A 21,677-nucleotide genomic window follows, 5' to 3' on the forward strand; every position below is an offset into this window, starting at 1 on the left:
TGTCCCAGAGGTAGTGTAGCTTGCAAATTGAGGCACAGAACAAGCAAGGCAGCCGCACACTGGTCCGATGATCAAAGAATGAGAGACAAGAAAGCCGAGGCTCGGCGAGCCATTTATTTCTCTGCCCTTCAATTAATCCCATATGTGTTTATCGGCCAGGTTGGCACAATAAGCTAACTACCTCATATAGGTAGTTGAAACAAACATACCTTAGCCCTGAGCATGGCTTCACAGGAACGCAGATGGCATCTCAACTGTCTTTGAGTGACGAAAATAAGGCCAAGGGAGACCATGCATCATATAAAAGCAAGGATTTTGTGAAATTTTAGCAGCCCCTCAAGCCATGAAGTTGGAAAGGAGTGCCAGCACTGATTCAGTAATGCTACATATGTGAGCGGTGTCCTTTACCTGTGCAGCTTCATGCCAAGTTTCCTGGCGAGAGGAGGGCGGGTGGCTGGAAGGCAGGTGTCTTGCAGAGTGAGGCCGCCGGTGTGTCCCTCACCCAGAGTGAGGACCCGTTTCAGAAGCAAAACCCTGTTGCCTTTGAGTGGGTTCCAGCTCATGGCCACCCTGGGTGCTACAGAGCGGCGTTCCTCGTGGGCTGTGTGTTGGTGAGCAAATGCCATTATCTTGTCACCCTGTTTTCCCACAACTTTCTGAAGCCCTTCACATTGCTTTGGGGGAATTATAATAGGGCCCCATGATGGTACCACACTGTCGTTAGTATTTTTGTTGTTGTGTTTTAGCCTCGCTGCTCCTCTTTCCACTTCCCTCCTCCCTTCTTGTTTTGCCACACTCGGTTTTCAGACTTGGCCCCAGGCTTTCTTTGCCCTGCCTGGTACCTGGAGCCAGGTGTGAAGTCCATGCTCTACATTCTCCGTACCTGGACGATTCTCAGTAGTGTGTAGCCCGTCAGATCTCCGTGAAGCAAAGGTGTTGTTCGCTAAGTTGCATTCAGAATCTTACGACTTTGGGGTTCTCCCCCTCCCCCTTTTAATTTAAAAAAAACGCTGTGATTTACAAGTTAAGGGGATGCATCATCCATCAGACAGGGAATCGAAGCCAGCCCATCCTGTCACACATTTAATTAGAACATCTGTCTCTGACTGCAGCCTGCTGCCAGTCAGGGGATTCTCGGTGACATCGGGCATAGATTGCAAGCTGCCTTCTGTTTGTCCGTGGGGAACCACCTTACCCACTAAGATAGTTTTCTCTGGGCCGCTCAACTCTCCCCATGGCTTCTTCCATGAAGCCTTCCACACTGGTGGCGCCTGCACTACAACATGTAGCGCCATTGTCCCAGGAAGCTCATCCAGCTCACCGGAAGCTAGTGGTTTTTTAACAGTTATTTTCAGATGCCAGTGCAAACAGACAATGACAGCAATTTCATGCTTCAGGGCTGAGCTTGAGTGACATGTCTTTCAAGAGGCCTCTCATCCTCTTGTTCTAAACAAGCCTTAGCTTTTTAGACTGAGTCTTTTTCTTTATCATGTATTATAGTTTTTAATAGTCTGTTTCTTTCAGGGCCTTTCAAAGGGTGTTTTGTGGACGCTGATTAGCCCCAGTGGTGTGGTGGGCTGCTTAGTGCATGGTTAGTAGGTCAAAACCACCAGCTGCTAGGAGGGAGAAAGAGGGGGCTTTCTACTGCTGCAAAGAAAGAGTGTCAGCCTCGTGAACCTAGCAGTGAGGTTTGTGAGCAATGATGCCCTGCAGACCAAAATCTTCACCAGGGTGAGTGTTTGCCTACCTACCTTCTTACCATGTCTTCCCCAGGCCTGCCTGCTAACTTCTCGGTGCTAACCACATTTGCAGAGAGATCCCTGGGTGTTGGCTTAATTCCCATTTTATCAATAACTAGAAATCATACTGAACCAGACCAGGTGCCCGGGAGTTGGGTCCTATTCGTAGCTCCAGAGTTCAGTGTGCCATAGTAGATCTGGGGTCCACAGGGTTCTCAGTGACTGGCATTTGGGGAAGTAGATCACCATGTCTTTTATCCAAAGCACCTCTGAGAGAAACTGAAGTGCCCCGGTTCAGCCAGCAACCGAGCACAGTCACGGCACCCCCAGAAGACACTGGTAACCCATGAGAGCCAGTGGGGCAGCTGCGTCGTTCCTCTGCAGGATACTTCAGATCGCTAAACTGGGAACAAAAGCGCATTGTCTAGCTGATAGTCAGACCTGCAAGGCCTCTTGTTTTTCACTATTTAAAACCCCCAGAATTATTTGATGGAAGATATCCATTTAAAATACGAGAAACACCTGATCAATAGTAGAAAATGAAGGTTCAAATTTTGTTTTCTAAAAAACCTGATACATGGATATGATGAAATCATCCTAAATCATTGTTAGCAAGCATTGTCAAATGGGTATGTCATATTTCCAGCTGTGGGTTTCCTAGGTCAAGCGAGGTGTGTGTTCTCAGTTTCAGTAAATGCAATATACAGGCTTATTCTGGTTTTACTCAGGGCCTGTTGGTGTGTTTTCAGGTGTTTCAATAATGTTTTATAGTATTGTCAGTGAAAGTTTATACAAACTGATACTATTTGACAATGGTGTCAGTTGTCAAACTGACATTAGTTACATTTTGCACATGTATCAACTTTCTCTTTCATTGTGTTTTCCTGGTTCCTGGTCAGTGCTCTCGTTTCCCTGCCCCCTTATGTAGTCTTTGCTATAGAATAACTATCGGCTGGTTGGGCCTCGTACAGGTGTTTGTTTATTTTTTAATGTAGCACTCTCCTTGGGTACTGTCTTCTTTTGTGTGCCTGTCATTTCCACTATTGATGGCCCTAAGAGATAAGGTTCAGGTCACGGTTTAAACTGTATCTCAGAGCATTAGTCTCAGGGAGTCTTTTTCATTTCAACTGGTCCAGTCAATCTGGTCTTTTAAAAGGTTTAAGCCCTGTTGTTAAGCCATGTTCTTGTCCCATTTTATCAGGGCTGTTTGGAGAGATTTTTGACTTTCTAGCGGAGATATCCAATTGAGCGTTCCCAGCACGTTATGTGGCTCAAATTTAGGGATGACCATTCAATAGTAAAAGGCGAAACATAATTATACACTCTGAATTGTTAGTGGGGCAGTGCAGGAAATACATTACCCGGAGGGCTGCAATTGTATATTATATTATGATTTGGCTACTGAATTGTCGTTAGGTGCTATCAAGTCAGCTCCGACTCATAGGGTCCTGATGCACGAGCCAAGGAAACACGGCCTGGTCCTGCTCCACCCCACAACTGTTCTTACGTTTGAGCCCATCGATGCAGCAACTGGGTCAGTGCATTTCATTGCAGGGCTCCCTCCTTTTCCCTGCCCCACTGCTTTACCGAGCATGTCCTTCTCCAGAGCCTGGTCTCTCCTGACAGCATGTCCAAAGTACTTGAGACACGAAGCACCCTAAGGAGCATGGTGGCCATGTTCTTCCAAGACCGATCTGCTCCCCTTTTTGCCGGCACCACCGTGCAGCTGCATGATTCTTCTTCGGTCTCTCCTTATTCCATATGCAGCTCTCCACGCAGATGAGCCCATTGACAGTACCACGGCTTGGCTCCGCCAGGCATACCTTAGCCCTCAGAGAAGCTTCCTTGCTTTTGACCACGACTGTATCAGTGAACCAAAACAACAATGCACATTTTGACCCCTGTTACATTATGATCAAAAGATACTTTTCATTTTTAAAAAGCAAAAGCTAAACCCTAGACCAACTTAGACCTTCTGCGCTGCGGAGGCCTCTCATCAGGTGTGAACAGGCTCAGCGTTTGGGTTGCACCTTGTACCCAGAGGCTTATGAGGCTGATGTGGAGGTGCCGCGATTCTAGACGGAAAACACCAGCATCCTATCCCACCTCCCAAGCCTCGAGGGACTTCAGTCAGTGCTGCAGTTGTTGATTTCTTTGAGCCTGCTCTGGGATCATTGTGCAGGCTTCCTTCTCTGGCAGCTAAAGGTCTAAGACCAACAGCGATTCAGCTTTTGTGATCAGGAAAATCCCCACCTCCCCAGTTGGATGGAGATACTTGTGACTGGGGATCCATTGGTGGTTGCCCTGTTTTGACAACTGACAAGATCACGCGCTGCTTCTTTTTTCTTCAGCCCTGATTGCAGACCAGAAAAGTAATAAAGCAGTTTCCATTACCCAGCATGGCAGTAATTGCACCTTTGAGCATTGAGTTTATGGGAGGGAGGGGTAGGCAACGCTTCAGCCCAAATGATCCTTAAGGGCGACATCCTGGTTTGATTTCAGAATATTTTGCATTTATTTGTGTTTAGTAAGTAAACGGCTGGAGTGGTTTTTCCTATCTATTGGTATTTATGTTCAAATAATCCAAAGCGTGACTAGTGATTTATACCCAAGGTTCTCTCGATCCAAGGCAGAAGTCTGAGTCATGACTGAAGTATTCCACTTCGGCTTCCAGACAGATAGCAATAAAATTGGAGTGATACAATTCAGGGTGATCCGGCTTTTATTTTTTTTGAAGGTCATTTTCTTGGGGTTTTTTACAACTCATAACAACCCATACGTCCATTGTATTTATCCGCCCTTTTCTTAAGAAGTTAAATGGTCAGATCTAGGAGACAGAGCCGTGTCTAAGAGATTAGCCATGCCTCCCATACTTCCTTAGAAAGGACCTCTGCCTAGACCTGTGAAAGGAAGCAAGACAAACGTTCCATCGAGTTGATTCTGGCTCTCAGGCATCCTATAACTCTTTACTGGAGAGGAGCAGCTGGTGGTTTTGAACTGCTGACCTTTTGGTTAGCAGCCTAACTTGTAGCCCACCTGTGCTGCCGGGGCTGTTCACTGTCCCCAAAAGAGAGGGCGCCATGGCTTTCTTGCTGCTTCCCGAGAGCTGTCCTCACCCCCTTGCTAGTGTTCCAGGAAGCAGGCTCCTGCTGGCCGGCACGCAGGACGATTGCTTGAGAAGGCGCGAGCGCGTCCATTGATCAGGCTGCGCTTTCCTCTGGTGTTCTTACTGCACGTGCTAGCTAAGATGACTAGGGGGAGCGGAAGCCTCCACTCCCCGCCCCACTGAGCTCTCTGCTTTCCACACAAAAAAGAGAGACAGGGAGAGAGAATTCACAGTGAGAGGAAGAACTCTATAGGACGGACTGCCTTGTTTCTCCAGGTCTTGCAAGTTCTTGGCCTTTGGCAGGGTGCCGACCTACCACTTTTTCTATTGCTCCTTTTAGTGACAAATACTTGCATTTTCCCCTTTGACAGGTTTCCCAGTGGGAATAGACGTGATGGCAGTGAGTGGTTTGGGCTGGACGGTTCCGGCTTTGGCAGTTCTGATTGTATGTTGCTTCCTAAGGGCAGGGGCAGGGGGGAATGGCAACCTGACCTTACAGCTAGGACAAGCACGTCCCGGGACAGAGCCGCCAGCCCGCATGAAACACCATTGCCCAAGCTTTCAAGCTTGTTTGGGGCACTTGACTTTAAAATCGTCTGTATCATTTGATATCAAGATAGGTAGCGTGAGCACTCGATGTGTTTCTGTGTCAACATTGTCTCCTCTTCATGAAGTTTCTCTGGAAAATGTTCATGTCCCCTCCTGTTGTAAACTTCTTAGCTGCGAACCATGCAAAAGTTGGCTTCTGAAATAAAATGCTTCACAAGGATCCCCCCCAAATTCCACAAACAAACTCACTGCCATTAGGTCAACGCCAACTCATAGCAACCCTATTGGACAAGGTAGAACTGTGTGTTTCCAAGATTCTAACATTTTATTAAAATTTTAACTTATTTTATGGGGAGCGTTTATAGATATTATAGCAATCCATAAATCAATTATATCAAGCAAGCTTGTAAACATGTTGCCAAGGGCATTTTCAAAACATTATCTTTTTACTTGAGCCCTTATTATCCGCTCCACTTTTCCCTCCATTCCCCACCCTCATGAACCCTTAATAAAGTGTATATATATATATACACTGTCCAGTGTATCCCTTTACTTTTGTTGTTTGTCCCTCTCTGGGATGGAGGGTGGAATTATACATCCATCGTTGCTATCAGCTCCCCCACCCCCCACCCCCATGGTGTCTCTATTCCTATTACTGTTTCTGACCAGGGTTTGTGAGGTAGAATGGGGGTCATTTGTGAGATAGAATGGTGGGTGGGGAGCATTAAAGAGAACCAGAGGAATGCTGTGTGGCTGCAAGATTCTCTTTATGGAAGTGGAAAGCCTTCTCTTTCTCCCTCAAAGTGATGACAGTAGTTTCGAACTGCTAACCCTGCAGATTGTGCAGCACAGCATGTAACCCCCTCACCACCAGAGCAATCAAACAACATGAACACTCGTCAGTTTGGATCGGATTCTGGGTCTGTCACTTCCCTGGCTATCAATTAGACAGCATTAGCCTTAACAACCCCTCTCTCATAGCAAAGTGAGATTGAAGCTAAAGGTGATTTTCAAAGATGAAGGGCAAAGTGAAAGCCACTATAACAACAAAAGTAAATAAAAATTATTTTTTAAATTTGTAGGGAGCACATATATAAGGCTCACTGTTCAATTTCTTAACATCATTTAAAAGTTGTATAGAACTAATTTGCAAATTCCCATGAGGGCTGTCTTCATCTCAGATGAAGAAAGACATGGGTTAAGTAACTGGTCCAGTTGTGAAAATTACTGAGTGATGGATGGATGTGGTCAGAGCTTGTCTACACATACTTCACTTTATGACTCATCCATTGGTAGTGACTTACGAGAGTGGCTGAGAAGAATCTTGATGCCAGGGACAGTATCACAATTGATTAGTGATGTCTGCATGAGCACAGAAAGGACTTGGGAGTAGCAGAACAGGTGTGTGTGTGGGGGAGCATAAAAAGGGTGGTCCTCCCTTAAAATGTATTTCTGCTAAACTGCCATAGTCTAAGGGCACTTTGTGCCCGGTTATAATAAAAGCCACATGGCTCCAAAGTGTGCAATGGCTGAGATGTGCCAGGGGCAAAGCTAATGGCTTCCCACAAATAACAATCATCCCATTGGCCAAGCATCCCCCCCACTGTACATTGTCACATCCGAACAATGCGCCATTGCCTGCAGGCACATAGGCCCAATGGCTGGCACAGAGGCTTTCCATGAAAAGTGCCTCTGTCTTTTGTTCTCAGTCAGTCTTGTTGTTCCAAGCTTAGGGGAGGGAGCCTCGTGTCCAGATATGGGACAATGATATGTGCTCTACACTGTTGACAGCAAAATTGTGGGTCCCTGTGATGGTGGGCATTTCAATTCTACAATTCTCTGAAATGCTTTCCCTCACCCCCAAACTCCAGTACCATTTCCTTTCAGGTTGGGGGAACTGTTACCACCGACCGGAGTGAGCCTATGGATGTTGTGTAATTGTTGCTGTCCCTCTAGCTGGTTCGTGTTGTGTCCTTCCTGAGTATCTTGAGCTGAAGTCAGTGGGGGAAAGGATGCTTTCTAAAGCATCCACACATTTTACAAATCTGGGTCTAACACGCAGAGACATGCACTTTGAGAATGCATCATCTGTGTTTTCTCATTTTGTACAGAAACCATCAGTAGCTCCTTCACTCGTCTAGTAAAAGCAGATAGCTGATGTAGTAAGTGCCCCAAACCAAACTGACTGCTATTGTGTGGATTCTGACTTATAACCACCCTATATAGAGTTTGCCAGGATGTAAATCTTTATTTATTTACTGGCTGTAAATCGTTAAGGGAGCAAGTAAACTCACTGCTCAGGAACAGCTCATGAGTCTGAACTGCCGACCCTGAGTTCAGCAGCCCCACACTTAGCTGACTGGGACACCAGGGTCTCTTGGTGGAGTGAGTGGTTCACCCGTAATATCTATGACTAGAAACCCTCCTAGCCACAGAGGGAGCCCCTGTACAGAACGGTAACTAGCATTCAGAAGTCGACTGATAATCATCGTTCCGTCCACTGGAATGCACTGGGCTGCAATGAAGGGGGACATTTAGAATGATTTATACAATAAGGAAGCTATATGGTCTCCCAAACAGGAAGTCTGGAAGTAGTTTCCCTCAGAGGTCTGCTCACTCAGCAGCCCGGTTCCTTCTTGAGGGGTTGTTTTGCCTTGTTTTGGGCTTTGGTTTGTTCTTTAGGTTGGTTCCTTGGGCATGCAAAACGTCTGCTACAGTTGCAGACTAGAATCCTTTCCCAAGAGGCCCCCAGCAGCCCTCTCTTCAGATCTCATTGGCTAGAGTTGGGTCACATGCCCACCCTCCTATCCAGGAAGAAAATGGCATTACTCAAACTGATTTAGATCATCAAGACTTACTCCTGTGTAAGGGATGAGGCCATGTTTTCGAGGGAGAGGAAGAGATTTGCTCTTAAACCAGCAATGTCTGCGCATGCACTCAGGGGAAAGGCCACACCCATATGTCCATTTTACTTCCCAGAACAGCTGATAAATTGTTCAAGGTGCAATGCTTTAATTTGGTGACCTAGACACCTTTTTATATTAAAGTTTAGCTGTCATCTGATTTGGTAAAAGACAAAGCAGAGAGTCTATCCTGATAGGACAGACCAAACCTCCCATGTGTTTGACTTGACTAATCTGATTCAATTCCCCACATCACCCTCCCCAATGACTTGACTAATCTGATTCAATTCCCCACATCACCCTCCCCAAAGAGGGCAATTTCTCTACTCTAAAGGCTGAGGTCATTCTCTTAAAGGAGATATTTCTTCTGGGGGGGTGGGGGTAGACAATGCTGAGGAAACAGCGTGTGCAAAGGCCCTGAGACAGGAAACTGAAAGGCACCATGGTTGGCTTGTGTGGTCAGAGAGAGAATGCCAGAAGGAGGGAGCAGAGACAGGCCATCAAGAGCCTGTGAGCCCTGGTCTGGAGCTTTAAGTACAGTGGGAAGCCACTGAAGGGTTCACTCAAGTGAAAAACGACCCCTGGTGGCATTGTGGGTTAGGAGTTGAGCTGCTCACTGCAAGGTGTGCTGTCTGAAACGCCCAGCCGCACCAAGAGAAAGACAAAGCTTCCTAAAGAGTTAGTCTTAGAAACCCCCACAGGGGCAGGTGTGCCCTATGGAGGTAGCACAGCGTTGGAATCCACTCCACGGCCTGAGTTTGGACTTGAGTCTGGGCATCACGTAAAGGTCCCCTGAGTGGTCGATACACCAATGGCTTGCAGTCAACAATGGACTGAAACGGTTGCTGGTTTGAACCTACCCAGTAGTGTGGCAGACGAGAAACCTGACTCTGTCCCTCTGTCACGGTCCCAGCCCAGAGAGCCAGTGAAGCACTTCTTCTTAGTAACACATGGGACCACCAGGAGCCAAAATCCAATCCACATCAGCAGGTCTGTTTTTTTAATTTCCACACTTGGTCGGGCTGCCACTCAACTCAACACTTGCCAACTCGTTTATCCCCAGTCTGGAAGGTGGGTGCTGCCTCTCAGGGCAGGCAGAAAAGAGGAAAGCAACAATATCACCACCCTGCACACCCAGCCGGCTTCCCTTTCGGTCATGCCTGTGGTCTGCATGTCTGAGGCACACCGTAAGGGAGTCACTTCCGTCCTCAAGGCCCCTTTCCCCAGCCAAGACCTCTCACCCTGGGGTCACATTCCAGTACTGACAGAGCTCTCCTCTTGGCAAACAGGTCGCACGGCAGTTGCTTCTTCTTTTTTTCCTTTTTTCATATTTCCAGCAACCCTTCATCTGTGCTTATGCATAGAGCTTACGCATAACAAGGCTTTGCAAAGCCTAGCTAGAACAGAGGCATGTCTGTCGCCCACATGGGGGTGGGCAACCACTGATACCTGCTTTCAGGAGACCTAGGGACGTTAACACAAAAATGAAAGCACTTGGCTGCTAGCTGAAACGTGGGTGGTTTGAACTTACCCCGAGAGGACCGGCATACGTATCTGCTGCCCAACCTCACAGCCCTGGGAACCCTGTGGGGCAGTTCAACTCTGCGCACGTGGGGTCATGTGTAAGCAATGATAGCAACAGAGAAGGGAGCAGGGATCGGCCATGACAGTGATGTTGAAGGTGTTAGACTCGGTTCTCAACCTGGGGTCGCGACCCCTTTGGGGATCGAAGGACCCTTTCACAGGGGTTGCCCAATTCATAACAGTGATGAAGTAGCAATGAATATAATTTTATGGTTGGGGGGGCGGGGTTCATCACCACATGAGACACTGTATGAAAGGGTCATGGCATTAGGAAGGTTGAAAACCATTGTGCTAGAGGAATCCAAGGAGAGATGGACTACAGGATGCCGGGTGGATCAAGCCAGTCCAGATGAGGAAGAATTAGATTAAAGTGGCCAGCAGAGTACAGAACAGAGACGAGACTCGAGGTCAACAGGGGACAGAACCAGAGTGATTTGGATGTAGGGACGACCGTGTACAGCAACCCCATCTCACCAGCACTCGGCCTGCCAGGGATCGCTCCCAAGCTAACACCCAAAGGCTATCCATTGTCATCGTGAGACGCGACTCTGGATTGATCCCTGTTGCCTTCTGTCCCTCTTTTGGGGACATCGATGAAGAGCCAGCGGGTTCATGTTTGGTCTTCTGAAGAAAGCATGGCAAAGTCGGATTAGCTCCTGTTTGTGGATGAGAGGATGGTTCAGGGTAAATGCAAATGATGCTGATTCATCCATGCCTGTTTCCCACCCACGGGTCGAGTTAATGTCAGAAGTGAAATTATTTTCCTGAATGTTGTTTCTTTTCTCTTTTCATCATGAAGTATTTTCGGTGCTCTTCGAACTGGTGCTTATATGGTGTACATTTTGATGACCAAAGGCCTGAAGCAGTCAGTTTGTGACCAGAGTTTTTACAATGGACCTGTCAGCAAGTTCTGGGCTTATGCCTTTGTGCTAAGCAAAGCACCTGAATTAGGTGAGTGTCTGCCTCCTCGCCTTCCTTGTTCTCCCCTTCGCCCATCGTGGCTCCCCGTGTCCCTACAATACTTGTTTGCTGTTGTTTTTCATGAAGGTCCCCTTCTGCTGGTTGCAAGAACGTGGGTGCTGCTGCCTGGGGGTTCCTGACTGGCTTCCACTTTGTTTGCTTCCCTCTCCGACCCCTCCCTTCTTGTAAATAATGGCACCCCGTGTCTATGAAAAGCCAAATAGTTTACATAGGACACGCAGATGTGTAAGCCTTACTAAAAATATACGTCCACTGACTTCTAAAATATACACAGCTCCTTCTCTAAGGCCCATTAACAGCTGGGCTAATATTAGAATTGGGGGAGGGGGTGGAGGGAGCAACATAGCTGTTTGCAGTCCCATCTCTAAACACGCTCTCATCTCCTGAGCTAGGGGCCCGATTAGGACATTAAGCTTTTCATCTGGGCCTCCTCCTGTTCTCATTAGCAGTTGCTAAGGGTTGGACCCTGGTGTTGTTTGATTTTGATTGTCAAAGAGACGAACCCTGGGGAATGACAATGTCGAAATTAATAAAAAATACCCATAATGTGTAGGGACTCGTAAGGATCTTCCTTCCACTGTTTGCTGAATTTGAATGTAAGGATAACACGTGTGCGTGGAGACAGTGAAAACTCTAAATGGTGGTGGTACAGTTCTCCAGAGAAATACCTTTATTGCCAGGAAAAGGGATTTGTCTGCTCATGGTAATAAGTTTTGCATTTATCTGTGAGCAGTTTGGCCCACCCTCCCACAAACTTGTCACACTCTGGGTTCCCTCATTAATCGCATTTTCTTTTATGTTACCAGTTAAGAATCGCATAAAAAAGGGTCAGAAGTCAGTTTCTTTTTAAGTCACCCATAATCTAAAGGACCCCTGGTGGTGTAATAGCTATATGATTGGCTGCAATCCACTGGGTCAGCAGTTCAAAACCACCAACTGCTCCTCAAGGTAAAAAAAAGAGCGGGGGTGGGGGGGGGGTGTCACTTTTACAGTCTTGGACCAGAATACAATCAATGACACTGAATTAAGCATATAGAAGGTGTTGAATTGGAGAATGTTTTCTTGTGCGTAGTTTTGCCACAATTGAACTTAATTTTTTTTTTAAAGAGTTACAGTCTTGGAAACTCACAAGGGACAGTTCTGTCCTGTCCTTAGGGTCTTTATGATCGTCATCTACTTGATGGTGAGCTTTTCGTGCCATGTAAGGGAGGAAATACTGGTGGCATAGAAGGCTACACACTGACCTTCTAACCATAAGGTCAGCTGTTCGAATCCATCGGCTCCTATCAGTCAGAGTGGGCTCTCTGGCAGTAAGATAAGGAGTGCTGGTTGGCAGGGGGTGACATGTTGGACAGCTAAACCGAAGGTCAGCAATTCAAGCCATCCAGCCACTGTGGGGGGGGCGGGGAGATCAAGTTCTCAGCTTCTAGAAAGACTTACAACCTCAGAACCCCAAAAGGGTAGTTCTCCTCTGTCTATTAGGGTCACTATGATTCAGACTCGACTCAATGGCAGTGAGTTGCTTTGGGGGTTATCATCTGTTCCCATAAAGATTTACCATCTCAGAAACCCAATATGGGGTCTTTGTGTCTCAATGGGAGTGGTTTTCAGCACCCTTTTTGTAAGGTGCCCCAGTTCATGGAGGGTATGAGGTCTCTGATACGTGACTCAGCTACTTACCTGCTTTACAGTGGGTGCTGTACATCTGCTGCCTGTGGCCAGTTGGCAGTTTTGAACTATGGGTTTGCCTATTGTCTTACCATGCTAGACAAAGAAGAAAACTTTCTGAGAAGACAGTCACCATGAAGATGGGTCCTCTGCTTAATCCATTGTGCCACTTGCCTTTTAATAGGGCTGGAAGGATTACTTTATCTAAAAGGAAAATTTTTAAATATCAATTTTGTGAGCCAGGGCCCAGAAGGCTGTTTTGTTTGTTTGTTTGTTTGTTTAAATACCTGAATCTACACTCTAGGTACAAAAACTTAAGCTAGTGAAGTAATTTTCAAACTTCACTCTCCAGACAATGCTGGAAAATTCTCTGGGTATATTTTTTAAGAATTTACACACACACACACACACGCACACTTTTTTTGGGGGGGGAAATATTTTAATTTTGAATTTTCATTTTATGAGTAATCTTTCTTTTGAAAATTAATCATACTGGATATATTTTTACAGTGATTTTGTTTCTTAAATTAGATTCATAAAATTTCTGAATTTGCTCTCAATCTGGAGCTGATCTGAGAATGTGTAGTCTTTATTCAGGTCTTTGCGACTTATTTTTTAAGATAAATCCATGAATATTAACATGTGAGAATTGTGCAGAGTGAGTAATGTATGTATACACACCGTCCTTGCTTAACTTCATTTATGCCACCCTACTGTATTTCCAGAGGTGCCCCAGTAGCATATAATGGATATGCATTGGGCTGCTAATCACAAGATCAGTGGTTCAAACCCACCTGTTTCTCCTCCAGAGAAAACTGAGCTTATCTGTTCCTATAAAGGAGAAGCCCTCTATATAGGGTTGATTTGAGTCAGAATCCCCTCCATGGCGGTGAGTTTGGATTTTATTGTCTTGCAATGGGTCCCTCCAGACAGCACTAGTGATGTTGTGGGTTAGGGAGTGGGCTGCTTACCACAGGGATCGAGAGTTCAAGCCCACTAGCCGCTCTGAGAGGGAAAGCTGAGACTACCTGCTCCTGTAAAGATTTATTTACAGTTTAGGAAGACACTATATAGGGTTGCTGTGAGTCAGAATTAACCCAATGGTGATGGGTTTTTGGTTTTTGAATTGTATGTATCCTCTTCAGTCTCCTTCTCAACCTGTTTGTAAATGGAACTGACTACAAAGGAGGAATGTGAATATGCTATCCTAAATGCTTTTAGGGTACTCACCTCTGAGTAGACTCAACAATGCTTATAGACCCAAACAGAAATACATAATCAGAATGTTGTTTCTGTACTTCTGGCCCTTTTTTTTTTTTTTTTGGCATCAAAATGCTATCTTTAATAATGAAAAATTGGAAACAATCTGAATTCCCAGAGCTTGAGAATAGTTGAATGTGTTCTGATAAAGCTGCTGGCTATACAGCATACAGGTGGCAGTCAGAAAGTAAAAAACCAACCCTACACAAACCAGAATGTTTTACAGCAAGTACATGTTACTTTGGCAATCAGAAAGGTAATAAAGATAAAACATATTATGATTTCAAAGCAGTTAATGATCTGAGGAAATGCAGTATATGACTGAGTTAAAAGGCATGCTACAACACTAAATGTAAAACATTGTTGCTTCTTGGTGCTGTGGAGCCTGTTCTGCCTCCTAGTGAGTTCATGTGAGAATGGAGATCAGCCCATAGGGGTTTCTTGGCTGTGATGCTTTGGGAATGAGTTTGCCAGGTCTTTCTGCCATGGAGCCATTGGGTGGGTTCCAACTGCCAGCCTTGCGGTTGTACCACCAGGGGTTTGAGCATCACTGAAACGGTTGTGGGAAAATGTCAAGGGCAGGAAGACCACACTGTCATGATAGCGGGGTTAGGAGACGACTGGTAATTTTTCTCTTTTCATTTTCCGTACACTTTCCCAGACTCTGGAAGCCTCAAAGGAAACCTTTCTAGAAATAACTTTGCTCAGGCAGGAGCTTCTTGTCCATTGTGTTTGGGTGCAAGGTGGGGGGGGGGGGCGTGAGGGGACTTGAGAATGAAAATGGTCCTTTCAATCTCTTGGCTATAGCGTTCATTGAAACGTCTATCTAAAATGGGAATTTCGTACTTGAATTCCAAATTGAACTCAATCGTTCAGGGTTGTTGGTGGGATTCCCAGAGAACTGTGAGCTCAACACTCAGAGATATGAGTGCCGTCATCCCATGCCTTATTATTTCATTGGTCTTGGTGAAGTTAATGAATCAACCATGTCTTCGCTTACCCTAAACACACAAGTGCCCGTCTGTAATTGTTGTTGTTGTTGTTGTTTTTGTTAGATGCTGTCAAATGACAAAGTAGGACTATCCCATAGGGTTTTCTGGGTTGTGATCTTTTCAGAACCGTATCACTAGATCTTTCTGTCATGAAACCCCCTGACTGGGCTCAAATCACCAAGCTTCCAGTTAGCTTATCCACTGTCACTGCCTAGACTCCTCCCTGCTCCATCACGAACAGTGTTACTGAACACAGTCTTTGCTCAGGAGCCCAGAGGGGGTCCACCACTCAAGTGCACTCAAGTCCAGAGTCGATTAGAGAGCTGTGCCACTGGCATTACTTTCGCTGGAGAAGCTTCTTTCACCACAGTAAATTGTAGATTGGACACCGAATCATCCATCTCTTCACATTTGAAACAGGGACTGATTATTGTTTACACTTATCCAAAGAACTGACTGTTGGGGGTGAGGGGGAGAGGGCAAACCAATATCCTACTCTTGGCATAGTTCTTTAGAAAGGCGAGTTAGTGGTACACATCCATTCCTCAAGTCGTTTCAGGTCCATTGTATAGAGCTTTTCGTGGCCTGAGCCCTTTTTCTTGGTTCAGTCGCCAAAGGCAGAATCAAAACAGATTGGAGAGTCAGCCTGGCTGAGACCACTGTCTCTGTGGCCCTGCCTGGGCAGGGAACGCCTGTGTGGGCTTGCGGAGGGCTTTGCTTCCGTTTTGCAGGTTGTGTGCCTTCTCATGTTTCGCTCTTAAGAAACCTTCCTCACTCATTCTTAATTTGGGAAGATTTAGATCACTTGAAGCTTCTTATTTTTGAGGCCCTAAGTCCTGCCTACCCGTTCACTGATGTAAGTTTATAGTCTCCCTCCTGCATACTAGAGAGAAAAGGGCTGATCAGAAAAGGGAATTGCTCCTCGTCATCAACCCTGAAGCTGCACTTCGTCCCAGAACAAAACGCCACAGGCCTGCAGTTTTCAGTCAACTCTTGATGCACGCAGGGCTTTCTGTTTCAGCAGAAACAGTGAACTCATGTGAGTGGGTTGCAGGGTTACAATCGACTAGACTAAGTGAGGGGAAAAGAGCCACCCTACCTGCCCTGTGTGTCACGATCGGGGAGCGCCCACGACTGGGATGACGCTCACAGTTGCTGAGATTTCGTTCTGGGGACTCTTGGAAACATCTGCTCTGAGTCGAGGCCCTTGCTCATTCTGCGCAGAGGAGCGCAGCCGTCTGTTACCAGCTACACCCCCCCGGGGTACGCATTCTCTTTCTCTTCACAGCCATGAGCAGCCTGGGGTTTGCAAAAGTTGACAGACTTCTCCGAAGCTGCACAGAAACCGGCGGAGGTAGAGTTCAGGGGGCCAACTTGGGCCCAAGGAAAACCAGGCCTTGCCTCAATGTTGCTGAACCGATGGTAGAGAGGTCGTGGTAAAAAGAGGTGACTGACACCAGGAGTCAAAAGTCCTGTTGCTTAGTCTTGGCCGACATTGTTTGCATCATGCCAACTGGACTTTCTTCAGAGGGAGAAACTCTAGTTGGCCAACACCACATGCTCGGCCCCTGGGGGAGTTTGCCTTGCTGAGTCAGGCTGCAGTTTCAGGCGAGCCTGTCAAGAAGCATGGTTGGCATGACTCTTGGCTCATGACAAGTCAGTTGAGATGTTGTGTAGTTGCCCCAGAGGGAGGAGAGAAAGAAACGCCGCATCTCAGCTGAAATATCTGAAAGCACCTGGCGGAGTTGTGGTGAGGCCCTCTGGAGCCATGTCCGGTTTTCCCACCCGAGGTTGGCGATCGTTCTCTGGGCCCGCTGCCTTCTTGGGATGGTGACCTCGATATGACATTGCAGTGGCACTTCTGAGAGTCTCCTGGACCACACACGAGTGGGAGACCTCCGCCTTCATTACTCCATCCGACATACCGTGCTCTGAAAGAAAAGTTCTTACGTGGATTCAAATTCATTTTATTTTAAAGACTTCATGACACTTCTCCCAACCATGCCATTAGAAGCTCTGAACTTAACATAGACCTCCATGCTACTGAACGAAGCTCTGACCAAACTCCCGGCCACCGAGCCAATGCCGACTCCTACGACCCCATCGGAGAGCGTGGAATGGTCCCTGAGCGTTTCTGAGCCGGTTACTGTGTGTAGGAGCAGAAAGCCCAGGTCTGCTGCTCATGAAGTACAGCCGACAGGAATCAAGACAGCCTGGGGCTGGCATGACAGTAGGCCTATAGATCAATGCAATGCAATGAAAAGTCTGTAAGTAACATTGATGGTTAACAAAAGGGTTGCTGATCTTTGATGAAGGGGCTAAGTTCACTAGATGGGGCATGAAGAGTCTTGTCTAAAAGTATGGTGTGTGGGGAAAACTGGATTTTCAGAAGTGTTAACATGCGATGGGATGCACATGCCTCAGGACACACACAAAAACAAATCGGAATTGATCAGGGACGGACCTGGTAAAATTTGTTGATGGAACGACAGTGTTGTCAGGCCTAGTTTTAATCATGGGTTGTCTAATATGGTTGCAAAAGCAGTAAGGGCAAAAGAGAAGCATCAATAACTAGAACTTCATGAAAATGAAAACCTTTTTGTCATCAGAAGACTTCACCAAAAAAGTGAAAAGGCAAGCCATAAATGGGAAGGGAAGCTTCAAAAATCATAACAATCCCAAACCAAGCTCTATAGACATATATGGCTTTGATAATGTAACATAAAGACAAATAACCCCATCATAAAAGAGACAAGGGGCGTGAATAGATATTTCACCACAGAGGAAATTCTAAGAGCCACCAGGCACATGAAAAGACACGGAGCTGCCTTAGCCATCAGAGAGATGCCACTCCATACCCACTAGAATGGCTTGGCATGGTGGGTATAGCAGTGAGCCCAGACATGGGGGTGACTATGATGATGCCTCAGGACTGGGCAGTGTTTTCTTCCGTTGTGCACAGGGTCACCATGTACTGGCAGACTGACTTGGCACCTCCGACCTCCAAACGCACTGCCATTACATCGTTTTGGACCTATAGTGACCCTATAGGACAGGGTAGAGGTGCTCCTTGGGTTTCTGAGCCTTTCATTGTTTACAGGAGTAGAAAGCCCCGTCTCTCTCCTGAAAAGCAGCTGGTGGTTTCAAAGGCGAACCTTTCGGATTGCAGCCCAATGCATAGCCCCTACGCCACCAGGCTGCCTTCCACACTGAGCAATAACAGAAGTAAGCAAATGAATAGCTCCTGCTGAGGGCTGGTCGTTCTCAGTCTTTCCTTGGGCTCAAGAGTTATAGGCATGTCTGCGCAGCATGTGGCTTCCCTGAGTGTTTCCGCTGGACCCCGTTGTGCCTACGTAAATCTCAGAGCAAGAGGAGGGGACCTGTCCCTGTTATTGTGCAAGAAGTCACATTGGGGTTCACGCACGCTGCTAAATTTCTCCGTGTCTCATGATCACAGAGACAAGAAAGAATATCATGGATTTGCCTGCATTAATTCTGTTTTTGCCCCACATCCAAATTTTTTTTTTCTATTTGTCAATGGCCTTGGATTTATTCTTTGCAGCGTTTGCCCTTGTTAAGGGTGGGCACCTAATTTATTTTTCTCTTCATCCAACTTTACAAAACTGTTCTACCATATAGCTTCCAAAATCATGACTCTTTTCAAGGAAGCATTACAGAAAAAGACTATCTGCACTTAAATCTAGCTCCCCTTAATAGAAATGTCCTACCTCATAACCAAGGGTCTCCTACTTCCAAGGGATATTTGCAGCTTTTGCCTTTCATGAAAATTTTACTTTGCTGGTAGCCATGAGGGAAGGCTTCACATTTTATAGGGAACTCACAAATATAAGTGCCTGAGGGCTGTTTGTCACATGGCGCCCTGGTGGCATACTGGTTAGGAGGTGAGCCGCCTACCACAAGGTCAGCTGTTCCAAACCTCCACTCACTCCTTCAGAGAAAGACGAGGTTTTCTACTTCCACAAAGAGTTACAGTCTTGCAAACCCATCCTGGCAAGTCTACCCTGTCCTACAGTGTACTTATGAGTCGGCACACACTCATGGAAAGGGAGGTTTTTTTGTTGGCGGGTGGGGGTGGGGGTGTCATGGACCGGGAGCCTGGTGGAGCTGTCAGATAACTACTGAACTGCTCCCCCAAAGACAGAGTTCAGACCCACCAGCCACTCCGCAGGAGAAGGATGGAGCTGTCAACTCCTATCATTCAGTGGCCTGGGTCTGGTTTGGATGGATTCGTTTGTCCGGTCATCAGGACCAGTGGTGGTTACCATGGTTTCCTCCTGGGGAGCCAAGACACATGTGCTGGGCACCTGGCTTCAGATGATAACTGATCCGAGATGAGTCCCAGGACCCATCCGGGTGTTGTTTTCCTAAAATCTGTGAGTGAACATGGTAGCTAACTTTCCTTCAGACCAACTACAATTAATGGGATTTCGTATAAAATACCTGCTTAAAGGTAACATTGATTGGGTGTTTACTATGGGCCAGGTGGCCATATTAAGGATCTGATTTAATCTGTCAACAACTCTGAGCTATCTTTTTCCCTTTAAAACTGTTTCCTTTGTGCCTGTGTGTTTCAGCGACATTCATTCCACCACTCGTATCATCCATCCATCACCACTCACCGTCGCTGAATTAACGCTGAGCTAATTTTCTTATCCTCGTTTTACAGAATAGGAAACTCGGGATGAATGTGGATCAGGAACTTGCCCAAAGTGGCAGAGCTAGTAAATCCCAGTCTAGGATTCAAATGGAGTTCACGTGGCTTTCAAAGGAGCCCGAGTGGCACGGTGAACCCACTAGGAGAACACCTGCAGTCTGCGCCCAGGAAGCTTCCAGCCCAGCAAACCCTGCGGGCTAGTTCTCCTGGGTCCTGTAAGGCCACTGGGTGTCAAAACCAACGTAGATGACACCTAGCAGTGATGATAACCATCTGATCCCGAAGTGCCTCCCTCAAGTTGTCTCTCCTCTCCTGGCAGAAAAAGAAACGATCCTTCCGTGGTGGGCCCAGGCCTCACGTGTGTTTTCTTTCTCTCCTTGTCTTTCAGGGGATACAATATTTATTATTCTGAGGAAGCAGAAGCTGATCTTCCTGCACTGGTACCACCACATCACTGTGCTCCTGTACTCTTGGTACTCCTACAAAGACATGGTTGCCGGGGGTGGTTGGTTCATGACCATGAACTATGTCGTGCACGCCGTGATGTACTCTTACTACGCCCTGCGGGCGGCGGGCTTCCGCGTCTCCCGGAAGTTTGCCATGTTCATCACCTTGTCCCAGATCACGCAGATGGTGATGGGCTGTGTCGTTAACTACCTGGTCTTCTCCTGGATGCAGCAAGACCAGTGCCATTCACACTTTCACAACATCTTCTGGTCCTCCCTCATGTACCTCAGCTACTTTGTGCTCTTCTGCCATTTCTTCTTTGAGGCCTACATCGGCCAGAGGAGGAAAGCCACGAAGGCGGAATAGTGTCGGAACTGAGGAGGAAGCCGTAGCTCAGGGTCATCAAGAGAAAAAAAAAAAAAAAGACAAAAGAAAATGGCACAAGGAATCACACATGGTGCAGCTAACACAAAACACAACACACAAGCAAACACACAGCCCAAGGCAGCTGAGGGATAACTAGGGTGACGTAACCCAGTACGTTTATGATCCTTATTTGGTGAGGACACACTGAGTTCACCTCCGTCTCAAAGGACTGCTGCTGGAAGCCCTTTAGCTGTGAGGACCCATGGATGCAAAAGGGAACCCGAGGTGGGTGGGGGGCGGCAGGGGGGAGAAGCAGACGGCAAACACACAGGCTATTAACCCACCGTGGTGAAAAACAAACAACTTTATTTACAAGGTCTTATATTTCTCTGAGGATGAAAGCGTCATACTTTAAGGAGGATCAGGAGTTTTAAGAATAATAAATAGCGGTGTGAGCACACGTTCTTTTTCCCACACTAAACCAGAGCCAGCGGAAAGAGGAAAACGAAGACAGCGGTGTGTGTATGTAGAGCAACACAATGCTTTTGCTGACGTGCCAAGCTTTTGCAGAAAGGTCAGCAGGCCTTCGCCCTTGCCCCCCTGTTAACCACCTCTCCGGTTGGCCCAGCAGGGACAGCACTGGGCTGATAGGGAACAGGCCCATGGTGGGCACCACCAGCTGCTCCGCTGGGGAAAGACGAGGCAGGGCTTCTCTAAGAGGAACAGCCTGGGAAGCCCTCTGGGGGAGTTCTAGTCCCTTCCGGTGGGGTGCGATGAGTCGGAATCAGCAGCGGTGGGTTAATCACCTCTTCGGAAAAGGGCCGTGAGCAGCATTTCCACCGAGAGAAAGACTGATGGTTTCCCCCTCGCTGCACCTCCTCAGGCTAGTGAATTTGCACAAACCAAACGGGACACAGTACTTTTCGAAGGTTCCTCCCCGGAGGATGGAAACACTGCCACCCAGCTCCCGGAGGGACAGCTGTGACCGGGAGCATTTCCGAGCGTGGCACCGCAGTTTTTACTCGGAAAGGAGAAACGAAGTGTTCACCTTTGCTCGCGCCAGGCATTTGAACCGAAGAGTAAATACATGCTGGGGGGCGGGGGTGGGGTGGGGGCGCCGCGGGATAAGAACGCCATTAAGAGAACTCAACCAAATGATTTGAAATGAGCCCTGTACTGCCTTCTCTACTGTATCTGACACCGTTCCTGAGCGGAGCACAGGGAGGGATGGGGCCAGAGGTGAGCCGGAGACCCACTAACAGTCACTATTTCTACTCCCACCCCCCATCTGACGTCACACATACGCATAACCTTCCCAAGGAACCCTATGGTACCGCCCATATTTTCTATATTTTTGTGAATTTCAGAAACAAATCTGCAGGGCTCTAACTGACATGCGTGAACACT

The 21,677-nt window shown here is 47.1% G+C and overlaps 1 protein-coding gene across 1 annotated transcript in view; it reads left to right on the top strand.

The window, feature by feature from the left end:
• Window positions 1–21,358, top strand: part of ELOVL6 (ELOVL fatty acid elongase 6) — a 152,892-nt gene extending 131,534 nt beyond the window's left edge. The window contains exons 3-4 of the mRNA XM_004703308.3: window positions 10,681–10,832; window positions 19,846–21,358. Coding sequence (XP_004703365.1) covers window positions 10,681–10,832; window positions 19,846–20,270 — 577 coding nt within the window. The 3' untranslated portion in view covers window positions 20,271–21,358. The remainder of the gene's footprint in view (window positions 1–10,680; window positions 10,833–19,845) is intronic.
• Window positions 21,359–21,677: the final 319 nt, after the last annotated feature.

The sequence above is a fragment of the Echinops telfairi genome, unplaced genomic scaffold (genome assembly GCF_000313985.2).
Source record: "Echinops telfairi isolate 266 unplaced genomic scaffold, ASM31398v2 ScPeMD7_7468;HRSCAF=8506_0, whole genome shotgun sequence".
Classification (NCBI taxonomy): Eukaryota; Metazoa; Chordata; class Mammalia; order Afrosoricida; family Tenrecidae; genus Echinops; species Echinops telfairi.